Genomic DNA, 19,196 nt, shown 5'->3' on the forward strand with positions numbered 1-19,196 from the left:
GGGATTTTTTCTTTGTGTATGGTCATGGGGGTACTGGAAAAACATTTCTCTGGAACTTTACATCTGCTGAGATTCGCTCAAGGGGTGATATAGTGTTAAACGTTGCTTCGAGTGGTATTGCATCTTTACTTCTTCCCAATGGAAGAACGGCACACTCAAGGTTGAAAATACCGCTGAATATAACTGAGGATTCTGTATGTAACATCAAACCTGGTTTCCCTCAAGCAATGTTGCTGTTGAAAGCCAAACTTATAATTTAGGATGAGGCTCCAATGGTTAGTAGGTACTGCTATGAAGCGCTTGATAAATGCTTGGGTGATATCGTGAGGTGTTCTCCAACATATAGCAAATATTTGCCCTTTGGAGGAAAAGTGGTTGTACTAGGTGGAGACTTTAGACAAATTCTTCTTGTTATTCCACGAGGATCGAGACAAGATATTGTTCATTCAACCGTGAATTCGTCTTATCTTTGGAAGTTTTGTCAGGTGCACAAACTAACAAAAAATATGAGACTCTCTGTAGGGACAACTGCTTCAGATCAAGATGAGACAGAGTAATTTGGTGAGTGGTTATTGAAAGTTGGTGATGGTCTAATAGGTGACAATATGGATGGTGAATCTGAGATATGTCTTCCAGGATATATTGTTATTCCTTCTTCAGACCAGGCATTTGATGAGTTGGTTCATTTTTTTTATCCAAATATTTTGGAAAACATGTACTCAAATAATTTTTTTAAAGCAAGAACTATACTGGCTCCCACGCTAGACATCGTTGAAGAGGTCAACAACCATCTGATGGCTATCATTCTTGAAGGGCAAAAATTATATCTTAGTTCGGATTCTATTTGTATGGATGAAGGAAATATGAAGAGTCAACTAGATCTTTATAGTCCTGAATTACTAAATAGCATAAATTGCTTTGGTTTGCCTCCGCATAAATTAATACTCAAGGTTGGTGTTCTGGTGATGTTACTGAGGAATATTGACCAATCCAGTGGTCTTTGTAATGGTACAAGGCTACAAGTTAGGAAGCTTGAAAATCATGTTATAGAATGTGAAGTCTTAACGGGTAACAATGTTGGTCATATTGCTTTGATTCCAAGAATGAATATAGTACCAACAAATGAAACCATCCCAGTTAGATTCCAACGAAGACAGTTTCCCATAATAGTATCGTTTGCCATGACAATTAATAAGTTTCAGGGACAAACTTTATCTTATATTGGATTGTACTTGCCCAAACCAGTTTTTACACATAGCCAACTATATGTGGCACTTTCAAGAGTTAAGAGTAAGAGAGGTTTAAAAGTTTTACTTATAAATCACGTAGGAATGTCTGCAAATTCAACCATCAATGTTGTTTATAGAGAAGTATTTGAAAAAAAATAGTATTCTAATGTAAATATTTTAATTTTATTTTAAATTATGTATCAGTGTATAATTATTTTACCTTAAAAATATAAAATAATTATTACTTACTTTTTTTAAGTTAAACTTTGATTTTGATAATAATTTTATAAATTTCTTAAAATAATAATTATTTTGTATTTTTGTTTTAAATATCGAAGCATATAATTTTTTTACTTTTATAAATTTTTCCGTGCTGAGCACATGTTCATACTCTAGTTATTCTAAAAATTGAACTGGACCAATTAACCAATTCTACTGGTAAAATTAGAAACTAGTATTTAATACGGTTCAATTACCTATGAAAATCATCTAGTGTAAAAATCTATATTCGACCAAAAAAATTAGTCGGAAATCGACCATTTGGCAAACTCGTGAATGGGACTATTCTTAAAATTTCAAAAAAAAAATGAAACAAAAAGAAAAAATAAAACCAAGACAATGAAAATCTTTGGTTTGCTTCGTCATTCATCTTCTTCCTTACACAACGCTGTAATCCCATGTTTTGCTACTCTCCTTGCTCACCGTCGATGGTCCACACAGCATCGATGTTGAAGGAGAATTGATGAAAATAAAATTAGAAAAGGAGAAAGACAGAAGAAAAAGGACAAAGAAACTACAGAGAAAAGAAAGACTACAATAATGATGTTGGGTTTATCAGCAATTGGAACAAAACAAGAATACACTGGCAATGGCCAAGCTTGTGAAGTTTATGATTAAACGAGCATGTTAGGTAGGGGGTGGCAGTATGCATCCTATTCGCAGGTATCCAACTTGATCCAATCCGATCGAGTAGGATTGCCAATCTGACCCGCTGTGGATAAAGTTAAATGTGAAGCGGGTTTGAGTGCAGGTCAGGTAGGATGCGAGTTGAGCCTCAATCCTATCTGACAAACCTGCACCCTATATAAAAATATATTATAGGTAGATGTTGAATCAAGAACCTCTCACTTAATATAAAAAATTTTTACCAATGAACCAAGATCACCAATTAATAATTTAACATTCAAATCACCATATTTACAACCCCCAAACTCCCCAAAAATCGAATAAATGATTCTCTTCTCTCAAATCTCAATTTCTCTCTGCGTCTGCCCCCACTCCCCTCGTCGCCGCTACTCGCCCACATCTCCGGCATTTGCCAGCTTGGTCGTCGTGGTCCGTGTTCGGATGGTCGTGTGCTCCATTCAGATTTCAGAACTCCTAATACTCTGTGCTCCGTTCAGACTTCAACGCAGTGCTTCCGTTCAGACTTCAACGCAGTTCATTCGTTTTTGTCGTTTAGGCCTCAGCTGCGAGGGAAGGATTGAACGAGGCTTCATTTTGGTTACGCTATTTGGGTTTGTGGATTTGTTTTTTTAGGGCCATGATATTTGTTTTTCACACTTCAAAATCAAGTCTAGTTGCTGACCAAAAAAAAAAATCAAGTCTAGTTACACAATTTCACTCTCCTGATTTTCTTTCTCACTTCTAGTTTAAACAGTAAAAAACTTAAAATAAGAAATTCAAGTATGAATACCTTAATAATCCAATGCTTGTCAACAAGAAGATTTGGAGAATTAAATCTCGATGGACAATGAAGGAATGCTTATGTGTTCTATTTTTAATGTACCTAAAAAATTTATTTATTTATAATTAATATAATTTATTTAATTTATCTATAGAGCACATATACTTTGCTGAGTTATCATGTCTGCATGTCGGACACATTTTGAATACGACACTTGTCCAACACGTGTGTCTTTTATGTCTAACTGTATCTTAATAAAAAATAAAAAATTCTTTTTCAGACACATTTAAACATAACTAAATATCATTACGTGCCCAGCTTTACTCTTAACATGTATTTTTAAAATAAATTTAAAAATAACATATTATTAATTATTAAAGCAAAACTTTTTAAATATTTTATATAATAAAAAAATTAAAAATAATTAAAAATAATTTATTTTTTAATATTAATAAAATATCAAAATATCATAATAATTTATTTAAAAAATAATATATATATATATATATATATATATATATATTTTGTATCTTATAAAAATTTAAAATTTGCGTCTCATATTCATATGAGTGTTTATATGAATGTTGGTGCATCATAGATATTTACTTTCTTACCAATACATTTTGGGTTATAGAATTTTAATGGATAATTTAAGTTCAATAACTAAAGTGATTACGTTTTACAATATTTTTTTACGAAAATTATTTATATCTACATTGTTTGTGTTTATTTATAATTTGATATATCATTTTATTTTAATTAAATCATAGTTAAACTGATTAAGCTAATAAATTAGTGAATCGAGCACTAAAATGGTTGTTTTTAGAACTTTGGTGTATAGTAACGAATCTAGTACTAATAATTGAATTTCCATGATAGTTGTGGTACAAAATTGGGTATTAACGTAGTAGTATATGTACTCATTAGGTTGTACAAGTTCTGTATGCATACTTACTTCGTAGGAATTACCTCTAGTCATTGTTGTGATACTGAACTTATTATCTCTTGTATTTATACTTCGCATAATAAAATTTAGTTATTTCGTATAAAAAAAAAAAGGTAATAACATAACATTTCAAGTTTCATTTTCTAGCTTTCATGCATATTGTATCTCCCAAGTATTCGTATTTAGTTAATTGAAGTGGGGTCTAATTTCTCTCTTACCCTCTGAGAAGCAAGATATTTCGTGAGGATAAGGTGATGATGAATTGTACTTTTTATTGGAGGGGGTGGACGAGATATATACATAATATAATATTTGTGGATATATCAGATACAGATACAGATACAGTTAGATGTGGATGGGATGGCATCAGCATCATTATCATCATCTTGTATGCCAAACACTCTGCCATTCCAAGGGTGGAAAACAAGAACTCCCCATTGCTTATTCGGTTGGAAGAAGAAGAGCGCTGATGATGACAAACCTCAAATTAAATATCATGATATTGATCTCACTTTTCCAATTTCTTTGGTAGCTAGTACATTCCTCAACGGTACTACTCACTCTCTCATCTGTCTCTAATAAGTTCAATCTACAATTACTTAGTCATATCATCAATCTCGTCAGTTATTAAGGCAAGCAAGGAATTGCTCAGATTCTGTTTTTTTTTTTTTTTTTTTTAACAATGCTAAATATATATACTTACCAAATCAGCTACTCAATATAGAATACATGTTAAAATGGATGCAGTAGTTTATCAAGGTAATTATAAACATATTGTCATAAAACACCAAAAAAAAAAACATTTTGTCATCTAATCAAGTGATTCTATGTAGATTTATTTATTTACTTAATTATTTGAGATGCTACTTATGAAAGTTAACTATTTTTGTTAATTTCTGACTTGTCCTTGGCAGGGAAGGAACTGAAATGCTGCTATAGGGCAACAATTGACGGATTTAGTGCAACAAATTTCCATGAGTGCTGTGATTTCAAGGGACCCTGTGTCATAATTGGCTACACAAACAAGTCCTTCAAGTTTGGTGGATTCAACCCTGAGGGCTATAGAAGCACAGATGACTACTATGACACCTTTGATCCCTTCTTGTTCTATTGGGCCGACAACAACAACAATGGGCCTGATGTTGAGCCCATTATCTTACCTAAAATTGGTGGAAGTGGTGCAGCCCTATTTGATTACGCTCGTGGAGGGCCGCAATTTGGGGCCGATGGACTCCTAATTGGGCCTCCACTGGCACCAGTTATGGGGGGCTTTGCTGGGCCTGATACCAATTCAGGGGTTGGTGATTTGAGGCAAGCTAAGTCAAGATTGGGATTGTCTTATGCAAAGAGGAAAGATGGGAAGGATTCTCTTTTTGGTGATGAGTCCAGGGCTATCATTCAAGAAGTGCAAGTTTTTTGCAATCCCAAAATTGCAAGCCTATACTAATTTACTTACAATTCATAAGGGGTGGGGAATGGTGGCTGAGGCACTGTACAAGTGGCAAACCTGTTTGCCATAGCTGGGTTGTGGTAGAGAAGAACTTTTAGTGTGAAAATAGATGAGTGTGTGTGTGAAAAAAAAAAAAAAAAACCGGTTGGGAAATAGAATATTTTACTAGAAAGATGGTAGACAATTTAAGTCCTTTGATCTTGTTAAAACAATGATGTATCTATATACATAGTAATTTTTATATGAATAAATAATTTTGTGATCATATTTGTTTAGAATAACATAATATTTTTTAATAGGGAGTGAAAATAATCTATCTAATGATTCTATTATAAAAAATATAGGCATATGCCAAATGGTTGTTGTCTTATTTAAGATATTACTTAGGTAGTGTTTGTTTTGATGCACTGAGATGGAGATTAAGTGATTGGGACTCAATATTATGTTTGTTTGTCCAAAGACTAATACTAAAATTTTAGTTTCTATCTCCAAAATTTCAGTATTTCAATATGTCCAAAAAATGAAGACACAAGGGACTGAAATTTTTGGAAACGAAGACTAAAATTTTAATAACATTTTATACTTAAAATATCCATATTTCAATTAATTAATTCTAACTTTACCTTTTTGCAAATTAAATTAGAACTTTATTCTTATTTCAGTCTCTATCTCCCACTTTACATCAAACATAATATTGAGACTTATTTTAATTTCTGTCTCTTAATCTCTATTTTTTAGTTTCAATCTCTCAGTTTCAGTCTCTCTTCAAAATACTAGCTTAAAGAGTCATAAAAAGTTGATTTGTTTAAAATTTTAACATTTTTTAGTATCAATGATCTATGTCTTCCAATCATTATGATAATGATTTTTTATTTCTTTAAAGAAAGAAAGAAAGTAGTTTTTAAGCTTATTTTGATTTTATATAATTGCTATACTAATTATTTTTTTTGTCATTTTTATTCGGTGTCCGATGTTTTGAATCAACTAATCTAGATTTAGGTGCTGCAGATGTCTTCTACAAAAAGTGGTCCTTTTAAATTCATTTCTTTATACACAATTTAAGATTTAAACTCTAGTATTGCTTAAAAGATCTAGTGTATCATCTCACTAGATCAATAAAATATTAGTATTACTACACTAATAATTAAATATCAGTGATTGTTATAGTACTTAAAAGAAAATATTTAACTTACTAAAAAAATTTAAAATTAATATTTAATTTAAAAATATAAAAATAAATAATTTTTAAATATTTAATATTTTATATAAAAAATAAATTAGACAAAAATTAAACAACAATCCATAAAACCATAGAATTAACGTTAAATATTCCTCTTGCTTTTGATGAGTGATATCTAAGTCTATGATGAGATCAGACCATGTTCCCATTTTATTGTAATACTTTGTGCTTGATTTACAATTTTTTTTTTTTTGTTCAAATATCAAAGTAAATAATAACCAGTTAAGCCTTTTCGTCCTTTTCTTCTCATCTTCCACTTGAAAGATTCACCAAGTAATATATACTCCAAATGTATATAAATTAACTTCCATTGAGGATGCTTTTCACTCATTTCATTGTCAACCCGCTAGTGGAGAATAAAATAGCCGAATGAAATTTTCTTAAGAAACCGTATTATAAAAAAAAAAAAAAGGTAATCTTTGCTTAGCTAGGAAAAAGCCATATAAGGACTTTATTTATAGAGTGGACCGTAGAAGGGGGGTGGAAGAATATAATATGTCACATACAGTTATCTTATTGGATAGTATTGCACTAAAAAAGAGTTTTGGAACTAAGTTTGTTTCTTAGTTCTTTTAAGAAAGTGTTGCAGAAAGTCATCCACTATTAAGGAGTGAGATTTCCTTTTAGAGATTCTTGACAACATGAAGAAGAAGAAGAAGAAGAAGCATGCGGTTTTTGAAAACCCCAGACTGAGAACAAGGTGAATCTATAATACATTGTATTAAGTAAGAGGTTTTATTAGAGGAGAATAAAAAAAACCAAAAATAGATTTTTACAACAAAAAAATTTAAAGACTTAATTATTTGGTCATTTTCTATAGTTTCAACGTTATAATTAAATTCCTATATTTTATAAGTTTTCATCAATTAAATTTTTATATTATTTTTAATTTTGTAATTAGATTATTCTTATGTCAAAAGTATTAAACTTAATGAAATATTCTTCTCAAAAAATATGTAGACGCGAAAGTCTAATTAGATCCTTAATTGTGAGTATCTTAATTAGTTTATAAAAAAATATTTCGTTAATTCTAATATTTTTTATTGACAATGACCCAATACAAAATTAAAAATATTATAGGGACCTAATTAAAAATTTTTAAAATATAATAAAACTTGATTATAATTTTGATAAAATTATCAGGTCTGACAAACTAATTAAACTATATATTTAAAGTACAAAAACTATACATTCAAAATTTCATAATCTATTTTTATTGATTATTTTCTTCTTTAAAATTATTTTTTCAAATTTACCCTTGAGCAAAATTTACACTAATCATCACAAATGAATATAGGTAATAATACACATGACAACTTTAAATCTTTTTAAAATATTAAATTGATCCAAAAGGTCTTTATAATTTTATGAAATTTTTAATTTAATCAATATATCTTAAAAGAATTGTCATGAATTATCTACCTTTTTTTTAAAGAAAAAGTTTGAAATTGAATTCCTATCATTCAAAAAATGTTTTATAAAAAAGAATATTAGGTTCATACTTATAGAAATTTGGTCTTTAACGTTTAATTCGGTTTCTAATGTTTCAAATATCTTATTTTTGTCCCAAAAAATTTTAAATAAGTTTAATGTAGTTCTACTATTAAATTTGACACTAATAGTTTATAGAATGAGTGATGTGGACATTAATAACGTTACTAGTTAGGTCATATCTTTTTTTATGTGTTAGAAAAACATAAATAAAATCTTTTTGTAACACTTTATCTCTTCAATTTTTTTGGGACAAAACTCCAAATCCTAACAATCAATCATCAACGCTTCAAAATAAAAAAAAAAATTATATTAGTGATCATTGGTAGGTGATTGATTTTACTTACATACTGAAATCGAATGTTATACATTAGCTCTTCAATATGTGAATTATTTGTATCAAATTTAATAGTGGGATAATATTGAATCCGCTTAAAATTTTTTAGAAAAATAAAATAGGACGTTTGAAAATTTTTGGAACTGAAATAAGATATTTAAAACATTAAGAACCAAATTAAGATTCGACCTAAATGTTAGGCCAAAATAATACTTTATCTTTATAAAAATAAATTCTTATATATTGATACTGGTATATTAAGTAACGTGTTTATTAATCCATATTGCTATAAATTACATGTATATAATAACAACAAATATGAGATTAGTCAAAATATTAAATGTCTTGTATACCATGAACCAGAGAAAAAATTATGCACCTGTCTTTCCCGACTTCTTCATTCTATATTATATTTAGTAGATTATTGTTTCATATAATTATTATCTAATCATAACATGAAATAGATGTATGTGTGGGATATATGAATATCTTTATTTTCTCATGTACACCAAAAAAATAAATAAATAAATAAATAAAAGATGAAAGAAAATTTGTTTGCGTACATGAAAAAATAAAGATATTCATCATATATCTCAGACATACATCTATTGATAGTAACTAATGACCAACTTAAGGATCAAATAAGGAATTTGACTAAAAAAAATTATTTAAAAAACAATAAATAGGTCCTTAATTTTTTAATTCGAAGATAAATAAATTATTGACTAATTAAAAATATAAAAGTATCTTTATTTTTTAAAATGTAAGATATTTAAGTACTTTTAAAAAATCTATATTTATCTTCATATATTTTAAACAAAAAAATTTAGATATCTTATATTTTAAAAAATAATAAATATTTTTATATTTTTAATTAATAAAAAATTTATTTATCTTTAAATTAAAAAGTCTAGAGTCTATTTATTTTTTTCTTTTAATTTTTAACTTGGTACAACTTTCACTTTTTCTTGAAATAATCCTAGCAAATGTTTATTTTTTAACTTTTGGGGTTAGTTTTTTTAGTTTAACAGCTCAAAGCTAAGTGATCAATCTCTTGAACCATTTAATAGCATCCTCTTGAAAGTCAATATATAGCAACTTTTGAAAATCCACCATAATTGATATGTAAATGAGTTTTGATTTGTTAGATAAGGGAGAAATTTTAAATAGAACTAAGATGGTGCAAGGCTAAGCAAAAATTTAAAACTTTATCAAAAATTTAAATGATAACTTTTAATATTTTTTTAGAGTGATTTTGATAATGAAATATGGGTAGTTATATTTTACTTAAGTGAGAAAATATTGAGAGTATATTTGATTCTTGCCTCTTTCGAGTTTTCTCTTGTTCTTTGAGAAACATGATTGCGGTAAGCTGATCCATCGCTTCCTTGAAATGATTCCTTGGATCTTGTTGTTCTTGTTTACTATAATTGGGATCATTTTGCTCTTGGATCAGAGGGTGCGAATATTCTTCCATGGAAGGTAATGGTGTAAAGGATGGTTGACAGTGTTGGGAGTAGCCATCTTATATGGGAGGTGGTTCATTTTGGTGAGAATATTGAGGTGGTGTAGTGTATATGGAGGTATTTGTTTAATAGGTTCATGGGAGTATTGGTGCTGGAATGATGGTTTTGAGTATGGTTCATATGGCTCGTATGGTTGTTGGTATAGTGGATATGGGTTAGGATCATATGGAGGTGTTTGGTGGTATGAGACTTGTGAGTATGGTGGTTGTGGGCTATATTGAGGAAGGGGTTCATGGGCATATAGTGGTTGTGGTTGATAACCACAAGGAGGTCCACTGTATCCATTAGATTGGTATGCACCATGGGTTGGATTATGCTCATAGTATGCCAGATGTAACACCCTAACTACCAAAGCTCACGCTTCTGGCTGCGCCACTCTGATAGCTCGGACATTAAGACGACTTTTATATTATTTAATACTAAAATATGAGCCTGTTTAAAACTTTAAACCGCAAAATCGCTCCCACAAATACATTTGCTATACAACGTACATCCATACATACCATACAACTTACAGAAACTCATAAAGAGTACATCCATATATATACATACAAATATATAAATATTATTACAAGCATTAACCAATACAATCCCTATCCCTCTTACATAATATATCAAGATAAAGGCGAGGGTACAATAAATAATCTAAGGCAATACAAAGCATCTCAACAACTAAATAAACTCTTCGTAACTTCTGCGCCCATATCCTGAAAGGGGAAAAATGTAGGGGGATGAGAACATCATCCTCGAAAGGGTTCTCAGTAGAGGATTTTTTGGGAATTACTATAATAGGATACGTGAAGATAAACCGTACCAGTGATTAATAACTGTCTTATGCCTCATTTCAAAAACAACGGTTTTCAATAAAAGTAAAGTCGGAAATCTTTTCTAAAAGAGGAACCGTTCAATTCTCAAAAACCCAAAAGCCTTCCAAAAAGGTTTAACCATGCTGAACCAAATAGCCTTTCACACTTTTCCGAACCAGAAACACAAAACTAAAACCAACCATCAGTCCATTTCATTTCAACCACGGCCCTAGGCCCAAACAATCCAACCATCAACAATCGCCACAATCCAACAGAGTCTCAGTTGCAAACACAGATAGGAAGTTCAAGCACAAACAAACAGTTACAGCAAGTAGAACAATTAGCAGTTAATCACATAGACAAACCAAGTACAATATGCACACCCAAACAATGTCACATAGATGCATATGATGCATGCCTGTCCCTAGTGGCTGATGATATCATCTGTCGGTTATAAAGCCAACCCGGCACGTCCTGGTAGCTAACCATGGACAGAAACACCCATCGCGGAGCAAGTAGGTTTGAGCTACAACCCCATTGCTACTACCTGCTCAACCCGGAGCCAGTGGAATAACCACTACTGTGGCTACTACCTAGGCGGGTGTTTAAAAGCTCAACCTGGAGCGAGTGGAATCACCACTACTACCGCTACTACCTCCAAGCGTCACAGTCTCTGACCTGGAGCAAGTGGGACGAACCACAACCCTTGCTACTACCCAGGTATCTCAAGCATATATTCATTCAGTCCCAGCCATGGATCAACATCCATCTCAGCCATCCGGCTTAAATTCATAATTCATAGTCAGCCATATGGCCCATAACTCATTCAGCAATCAGCCATAAATCAATATCATACACAGCCATTCCGGCTAACGGTTCAATCCAGAACCAGCCAATATTCATAATCATACACAGCCATTCCGGCCCATAACAAAACAGCACTTCCACCATTCAATATCATCAAATTCATAAAACTGGCATTTAAGCCACAAATCACTTTTCTCAAGCTATTTCACTTTGAAATCAAATTTCAACTCTTTTCAGCCTTGGCTTTAAAGATCTCATTTCTCAAATCATCTCAGGCTCATAAGCCAAATTTACTCAAAGTGAGTTCGTTGTTTAAAACAAAGCCACTCTTGGCATTCTCTTTCCAAAACTTCCAAAACCATGGCAAGTTAAGGATTTATTTCAAAGTATTCAAAACCACCCATCCAACAATGGGATTTTATAATAAAAGCTTCTCGGCAGAGTCCCAAGTCTTTAGGTAAGGTCAACCTATATCAATTCCTTAAAATTCATTGAAACTCTTAAAATCATGGATTCTCGGTTCAAGTAAATAAAACTAAATTTATTATGAAACCGACCATACAAAATCACAAGTTCCAACCCGGTCCAAAAATCAACTCATTTGAAAAGGAACCGGTTCATTTGAATCAAACCACTTTCAGGTTTTCTTTTTTGAACCCATTTTTCTAACTCTTCCAAAATGCCTCAAACTTAATTACTCAATCAAAAGTCTAGATTCCTTTGAAATCACTAAAAGCTCCTTTTTATATTGAAATCAATATTAAAGCATCATTCTTTCCTTCAGTGATTCAAACGGTAAAAATAGTTCATTTCTAAATAAGTCAAACTCAAGGCATAAGGTTCACTAAATAAATTAAGCTTCAAAATATAAATATTCTCTTAATAAATCAAATAATACAGCTTCTCAAATCCAATCCTTTTTAAATAACTTTTCAAACAAGACTAGGATTTTGTAGAAATTTCGGCAGCACCTCCCCTAAAACTTGGACTTTTGCCACCCGGTTCGGGTCCCAACTAAACCATTCCACAATCCTTTTCCAACAGCCCAAAATCCAAAATCAATTCAAAGGCAAGCTAAAATTCAACAGTCAACCTCAATACCATATTTCCAGAAAACCGTTTCAAAATCAACTCATTATCAGCCGAATAAACTCATTTCTAAAGCTTTAAAGAAACGGTTCAGCAACAATCATTTATCAAAAACCAGATCATTTAAAGCCAGCCAGGTTGAAATCAAGAGTGTATTCTATTTTACACATTCTCAAGAAAATTCATTCAATTCAAATCAATTTCCAACGGATTCAACTCGATCTCAAAGCTTTAAAAGAATCAATTTCAAAAGCATTTCGTTTCACAAAGCCACACAACAGTCGGGTCAAACAAACACCCATAATCATACAAAACAGCCAAACAATACATAGGACTGATACAATCACCAAATACACATCCTCACATTAGTACCCATATGTAATAATTCCAATATATAAGAATATAGTTTTTGGAAAGCGCCCCTACCTCAAAACGCAAATCCATAACCCAAACGCCTCATCAAGTCCTTTCCGCCTCAACCCGAACTGACGGCAACCAAAACCTCAGCTCCCAGTCACGTTCGCAATAACCATAGCAACACTAATCGCAACATACAATAATCAGGACTCGACCCCACGCTATCAAAACTCATTCATTAACCGAACACAACAGAATACTAATGCGAGGTTTTCCGAAACACAAATACTTACTGAACTAGCGAAACGAAGCAGCTGCGATTTCGAACAGGCCCCACAACAGCTCCGGCGGCGGCCAGAAGCTCCGGTAGATCAACTATAAAGACTGCGCAGCGTTAAAACCTTCTCGAAATGCAAAAGGCAGAAACCTCAAATAAAACCCTTACTGGAAGAGTTCTCCGGTGACGGCAGCGAGGTTTTCCGGCGACAGAGGTTCGGCCCGAAGTTTCGGCGGTGGTCTCGGAAGTAACAGAACCACTCCCGGTGGTCAGAAACAGAGGCGTAGCTCCCTTCTCCAGCAGCGACACCTGCGGTGGTCTGAACCCTCTTCTGACTACGGTTCAGCTTGCCATCACCAGCAACGGCGAGCTCAGATGGTGGCAGTGGTGACGGTCGTTTCGACGGAGGCGGTGGTGTCCACGACGACGGCACAGCGGCGGCGCCGGTTCTTCCCAGCTCATCGAGGTTCAGGCCCGGTCTCTCCTCTCATCTGGGCTCGATGGCGACACGGGCTTCAGGGAACGGTGACGGCGCGGTTACAGTGACGGCGGCGGCGGGCTCCACGATGACTCCTTCTCGCGCGTCCTCTGTGCGCGACCCCAACAATGGCAGATCGGCGAGGACGAGCTTCTCTGGCTCGTGCGCGATAGCTGCTCCCCCTCAAACCCTCTTCTGCGCGAACAGTGGCGACGCAGGAAACTTCGACGGCAGCAAATCGGTGGTAACGTGGTGGTGCGAAGGTGACCCTGGCAGCATGGACTGCTGCGGCGATGCGGCTGCGGCAATAGTGGCTCCTCACCGGCGCCATTCCTCCCCTCTCCCCTCTCTTCTTTCCCGTTTTCCTCCTACCCCTTTCTTTCCTCTGCATCGTTTTGCAGCTGTTGCTGTTGTGTGTGTTGCGTTACTGAGAGAAGGAAGGGAAACAGATAGGATGCGGCGGCTGGGTTGGGGATTAGGGTTTTCATTATTTTGAAAATTAGGGTTAAGGGCATTTTAGTAATTTCACATAAAATTGGGAATAATATAGTAATTGAAACCCAAATTAAATCCAACACTATTTATATATAGAAAATACTATTTGCTCATCAATTTCATAAATTATTTTCAATAAAATACCCAAATCAAAATAATTGGAAATAATATAATTAAACCCTTTATTTTCCAAAGTAACAGTATTAATATTTAAAATATTAAGTATTTAATCCAAATCATATAAAAATCCTTATTATTTCACAACTACCAACTTTATAATATAATTATAGAAAATAATCCAATAATTATCAACAACAACAACAACAACAACAAAGCCTTGTCCCACTAAGTGGGGTCGGCTACATGAATCAAACGACGCCATTGTGCTCTGTCATGTATCATGTCTACAGAGAGACCGTTTACATGTAGGTCTCGTTTGACCACCTCATGGATAGTCTTCTTAGGTCTTCCCAATAATTATCAAATTGGATAATAATCATAACTTATCTCAAATTCAACAAATCAAAACTTGCTTTAATTTTCTTTAATAAAGAAATTTCTGAAATTAAAACTATAGAAACACTGAATTTGAAATTAGCTAATGATAGCCCTTTTTCAAAGGTTTTGGGTCTTACACCAGAGGAGGTTATTGCCATGAAGATTGTCTATATGCTTGAGCCTCCTCCCACCTTTGATTTTTCAATCCTCGATGCAAACCCTCATTGAAATTTTCATTTCCTACAATATAGTTAGAACCAAACTCATAGCCAAAATGGTGAGAATTCATAGTAAAAAGGGAAAACAAAAAAAAACAAAAACTAAGAAACAAGAGAACAAAATCCTAACTACTAGACAAACAAGCAAACAAATAAAAATCAAAATATTAACAATATTAACATATAAACAATAACCAATAACAAGCACACATTACAATTTTCTGGTATCGGCGCCAAAAACTTGATGAGGGCCAAACGTCGGTTTAGAATTTCTCAAAAAGAATTGCTTCGTCAGTAGTATAGTTTCAAACAAACAGATGACCCTAATCAAAGTTTAAAAGGTTGTCACAATAGAAACCAAAATAACCGGGAGTAGAATCCAGGGGCGTTCTCCCTAGGAATTGCAATCGAGTGCTCAATTATTGGCTATGAGAAAAGTTGGGGGTTGATAGCAATAAACACGAAATATAAAAAGTAAGAAATTAAATGAGCATGCAAGGAATTAAACTAAAAGCAATTAAAACAATGAAAAGAAAATTCAATTATAAAAAGATCTTGGCAAGGGTTGATGGTTAATGATCACTTTCCTTGTTACTAACCACGACATGATAATCATAAAGAGCAAGCCCACTTTGTCATTCCCATCATCGAAGGAAAGTCAAATGAGTTTAATTAATCCTATTCCATAAGCCGTAATCAGCTTGCTTATTGAATTAGCAAAAGATTAGCGACAATGGAAATAGGACTAATTAAGATTTTTACATTATCAATCAACTCGGACATTAGTAACTCAAAGTCACCCAAGTTACCGACCCAAACCAAGAATACAAAAATTTACTCTAAAACTAAAAGGAGCATTTCATCAAACACTTAGGATGCATTAAAGTAAAACATGATAAAAATTGAAAGAATAATAAAATCTAAAACTATCAAGACAAGATAACAATAATAGCAACTAAAGCAAACATCCAAGGACATGCAAACATAAGATTGCATTAAATGGAAGTAAAATTCAACAATTGTTCATGAACTAAAATAAATAAAACGAAGAAACTAACAAGAGAAACTAGGCAAATTGAGACAATAGAACAAAAAAATGTAAAGAGAACTACACAAGAATAAGAATTAAAATCTACATCTAATAGAATTTAACCTAAAACTATCATAAATTCTAGAGAGAAGAGAGAGTTTCTCTCTCTAGAATTCTCCTAAAACATGGTTCTAAAACTATTCTATCACTACTTGGTTGATCTTTCCTTGGTCTTGCATTCAAATGCTTCAGAAATGAGTTGGATTAGGCCCAAAATTAGCCTGAAATTGCAACCCACATGTTTACTTAAGTAAACCATGTGTTGCAAGTCATGCTACGCATGAGGGATGCGTACGCGCAGATTAGCAATTTTCCAAAAGATGCGTATGCATGAGGCATGTGTATGCGCAACTGGGCAGATTTCCAAAACTTCATTTTTTTCATGAATTCTCTATTTTTACATATTTTTTCTTCATTTTTTCAAGCCATCCTTGCCTTCTAAGCCTAAAATCACTCAACAAACACATCAAGGCATCGAATAGAATAGAAGTGAATTAAATTTAGAGATTTAAAGGCCTAAAAAGCATGTTTTTAATCATTAAGCACAGTTAGGAGAAATTTACAAAACCATGCTATTTCAGTGAATAAATGCAGGATAAATTGATCAAATTCACTCACTTCAATCCAAAATTTGCCATAAAATTGTGATTTATCATATATCTTGGCCGATTTCTCCCAAGTTTCCAAATCCAAATTCAACAAGTTTTCAGCCACCAAGCTCAATCCAAGCAATCCAAATCACCAATATTAACTCCAAATCAACATGAATTCAATCTAATTTCAAGTAATTTAACATAGTCAAACACTAGGGTTCACAAAAGTGACAAACCACAAAGGTTTAGAGAATCTTTACCTTTCCCACTAAAACTAGGGGTGAAACCTACTAATCACCCAAGCTAGATTACACCTAAACAACCAAACCCATGAAAACTCTCAATTTCCAAAGCAAAAATCCAAAATTTTATTAAAGCAGAGAAATAGAGCATGGGATTCGAATTATTCACCACTTGGTTCAGTAAGAATCGAAGAGCTCGACGAGACGAACGTGTGGCCGCAAACGTTGCGACGATCGGAGTTCTGGAGAGACAGTTATGTCCAAGAGAAGAAGAAAGTGAATAGTGCAATAGAAGGGTTTCTCTTCCTCTCTTCATGTTCATCGTGTCTCTCTCCCTCTTTGGTGGGTGATGATGTTGAATTGCCTCTAAATGAGACTTATATATGTTGGGATTGAGCCCAACTTGGGCTCGGTTTGCATTTTTTTGGTTCGTTTGGCCCAACCTCGAGCCAAAACCTTTAAAATAAGTGACAGGTTTTTCTATTCCAAATATTTTTATCTTCTCTAATTATAAAATTCAACCTCTTAAATTTATTCACTCATAATTAAATTTTTTTTCTCACTCGCAATGCCGGACAATTTAAGCCAGTATGCGCCCTTTCGCGATAAATCAGATTTTTACGCTAGATTTTTACTTCCTTCGTTAAATTTTCTAATTTAATACTTCTTATCATTTTCAACCTATTCCGAACAATTTAATTATATTTATTTTATTTTTTCTTAGAATCTCCACACATTAGATATTGTTGCCTTTGTCTTTTTCTTTGTAATGTCTTCTGCAGACTTCAGATCTTTCTTTGTTTTCAGGATTTTATATTTTCAGAATCCAAAACTTAACCTAAATAACAGAACAATATCACAATGTCTGAATCAGTCAATCAGTAACTACTACCTACAACATCAATAACTAAATCACTTACAAAAAAATAGTAAGAAAATATTTAAACAAAATCAGTACCAGTAATCAAACATCCAAACAGAATCAGTAATTTTTGTAAGAAAATCTTTAAACAAAATTAGTAATGGTAATCAAACATTCAAACAGAACCAGTAATCAATAATAAACATAATCAAAAATCAAATAGAAATACAAAATCATCAAAACATCAATTATCCTTTCCACAAACAGAAAAATAAAAGAAAAAAAAATAACTTACCACTTTACCAGTTACCAGAGAAGCTTGCCGCCACCGGCTGTGAGAGAGGAGACACGAGTGCGCCACCGGGAGTCCGAGGGAGACAGGGATGAGATGACAATAGCTGGAGTAGAGGAGAGACGAGCGCTTGTCGCTGTTGAGAGAGCAGAGATGAGCTGTGAGAGAGAAGACATAAACGTGCCGTCGGGAGTCTGAGAGAGACAGGGACGAGATGATAATAGCTGGAGCAGAAGAGAGAGAAATGCTTACCGCTGCCGAGATTTTGGGGGAGACAGAGACGACGACAGCTACTAGAAGAACGAGGAGCGCGTCGCTGCAATTATGTGATGGAATCGCTGCTGCCACCGTCGACGCTCTAAAATTCGAAGAAAGCTTGAGAGACGAGAGTCAGGTAATCAAGTTAGGGGAGGTTCAGTGTGAGTGTGAGTGTGTTCACTGTTCAAGCATTCAGAGTTTGTGGAAAACCTTAAATTCCTAAATTTTCTATTTATATCATTGATGCATATTCATCATGAGTTGTTTTGGTTGTTTATTTCATATAGAAAGTCAACAAACTATGCTCAATTTTGAAGTCTTTAGTGCTTTAATTGAATACTACTTTAATTGCCTTGAGTTGTGAATTCTTGTAGGAATTGATGGAAAAAGAAGCAACAAAAGTATTAATAGACAATCAATCAATCAATACTTCTAAAGCACCACTTTAGAGGATCAAGAAAGGAGGATTGTAAAACCATTGTTTTGAAGACAAACAAGTAGAATGGTACAAGCTTTGAGGGCTCTATTTCAAGCATTATGATCGGCGTCTCTAACTCCATTCACTTGGAGTCTTCAAGTTGGTGCGGATTTCATATATCCATAAACTAACCGGCAAGTGCACCGGGTCATACCAAGTAATACCTCAGGTGAGTGAGAGTCGATGTCACGAGGATTGATGGACTGAGCAACAATGGTCGAATGACTCACTTAGTCAGGCAAGCAGAAAGTGGTGTTTTGAGGGTTGTAAAGTGCATTAAACAGTAAATTCAGAGAATTAGATAGCAAACAATAGAAGTGGTGTGAAATATGTATGAGAAAACAATTAAGGTTTCGGAGTTATTTATTCTTCCAGATTAAGTTTTCTTACCAACTATTTTAATCATACAAGATTCATTTCATGGCAAACTGTAATTGACTAAACCCTAAT

The 19,196-nt window shown here is 33.3% G+C and overlaps 2 protein-coding genes across 2 annotated transcripts; both read left to right on the forward strand.

Annotated features, from left to right (window-relative positions):
• The first annotated feature begins 713 nt into the window (after positions 1 to 713).
• On the forward strand, positions 714 to 1,388 carry LOC140176092 (uncharacterized). The gene has a single exon (XM_072205960.1). The coding sequence runs from the start codon at positions 714 to 716 to the stop codon at positions 1,386 to 1,388; it is 675 nt and encodes a 224-aa protein (XP_072062061.1).
• A 2,605-nt stretch (positions 1,389 to 3,993) lies between these two features.
• On the forward strand, positions 3,994 to 5,577 carry LOC112720673 (uncharacterized). The gene is made up of 2 exons (XM_025771707.2): positions 3,994 to 4,412; positions 4,777 to 5,577. Exons 1-2 carry the CDS (start codon positions 4,223 to 4,225, stop codon positions 5,307 to 5,309), a joined length of 723 nt encoding a protein of 240 aa, XP_025627492.1. The 5' UTR covers positions 3,994 to 4,222; the 3' UTR covers positions 5,310 to 5,577.
• Positions 5,578 to 19,196: the final 13,619 nt, after the last annotated feature.

This window comes from Arachis hypogaea, chromosome 11 (assembly GCF_003086295.3).
Source record: "Arachis hypogaea cultivar Tifrunner chromosome 11, arahy.Tifrunner.gnm2.J5K5, whole genome shotgun sequence".
Lineage (NCBI taxonomy): Eukaryota > Viridiplantae > Streptophyta > Magnoliopsida > Fabales > Fabaceae > Arachis > Arachis hypogaea.

Bases quoted from the DNA above. Each gene is read 5' to 3' on its own strand.
- LOC112720673 (XM_025771707.2), top strand. From the start codon at position 4,223: ATGGCATCAGCATCATTATCATCATCTTGTATGCCAAACACTCTGCCA. The intron at 4,413-4,776 runs GTACTACTCACT...TGTCCTTGGCAG, and splicing joins AGCTAGTACATTCCTCAACG to GGAAGGAACTGAAATGCTGC.
- LOC140176092 (XM_072205960.1), top strand. From the start codon at position 714: ATGTACTCAAATAATTTTTTTAAAGCAAGAACTATACTGGCTCCCACG.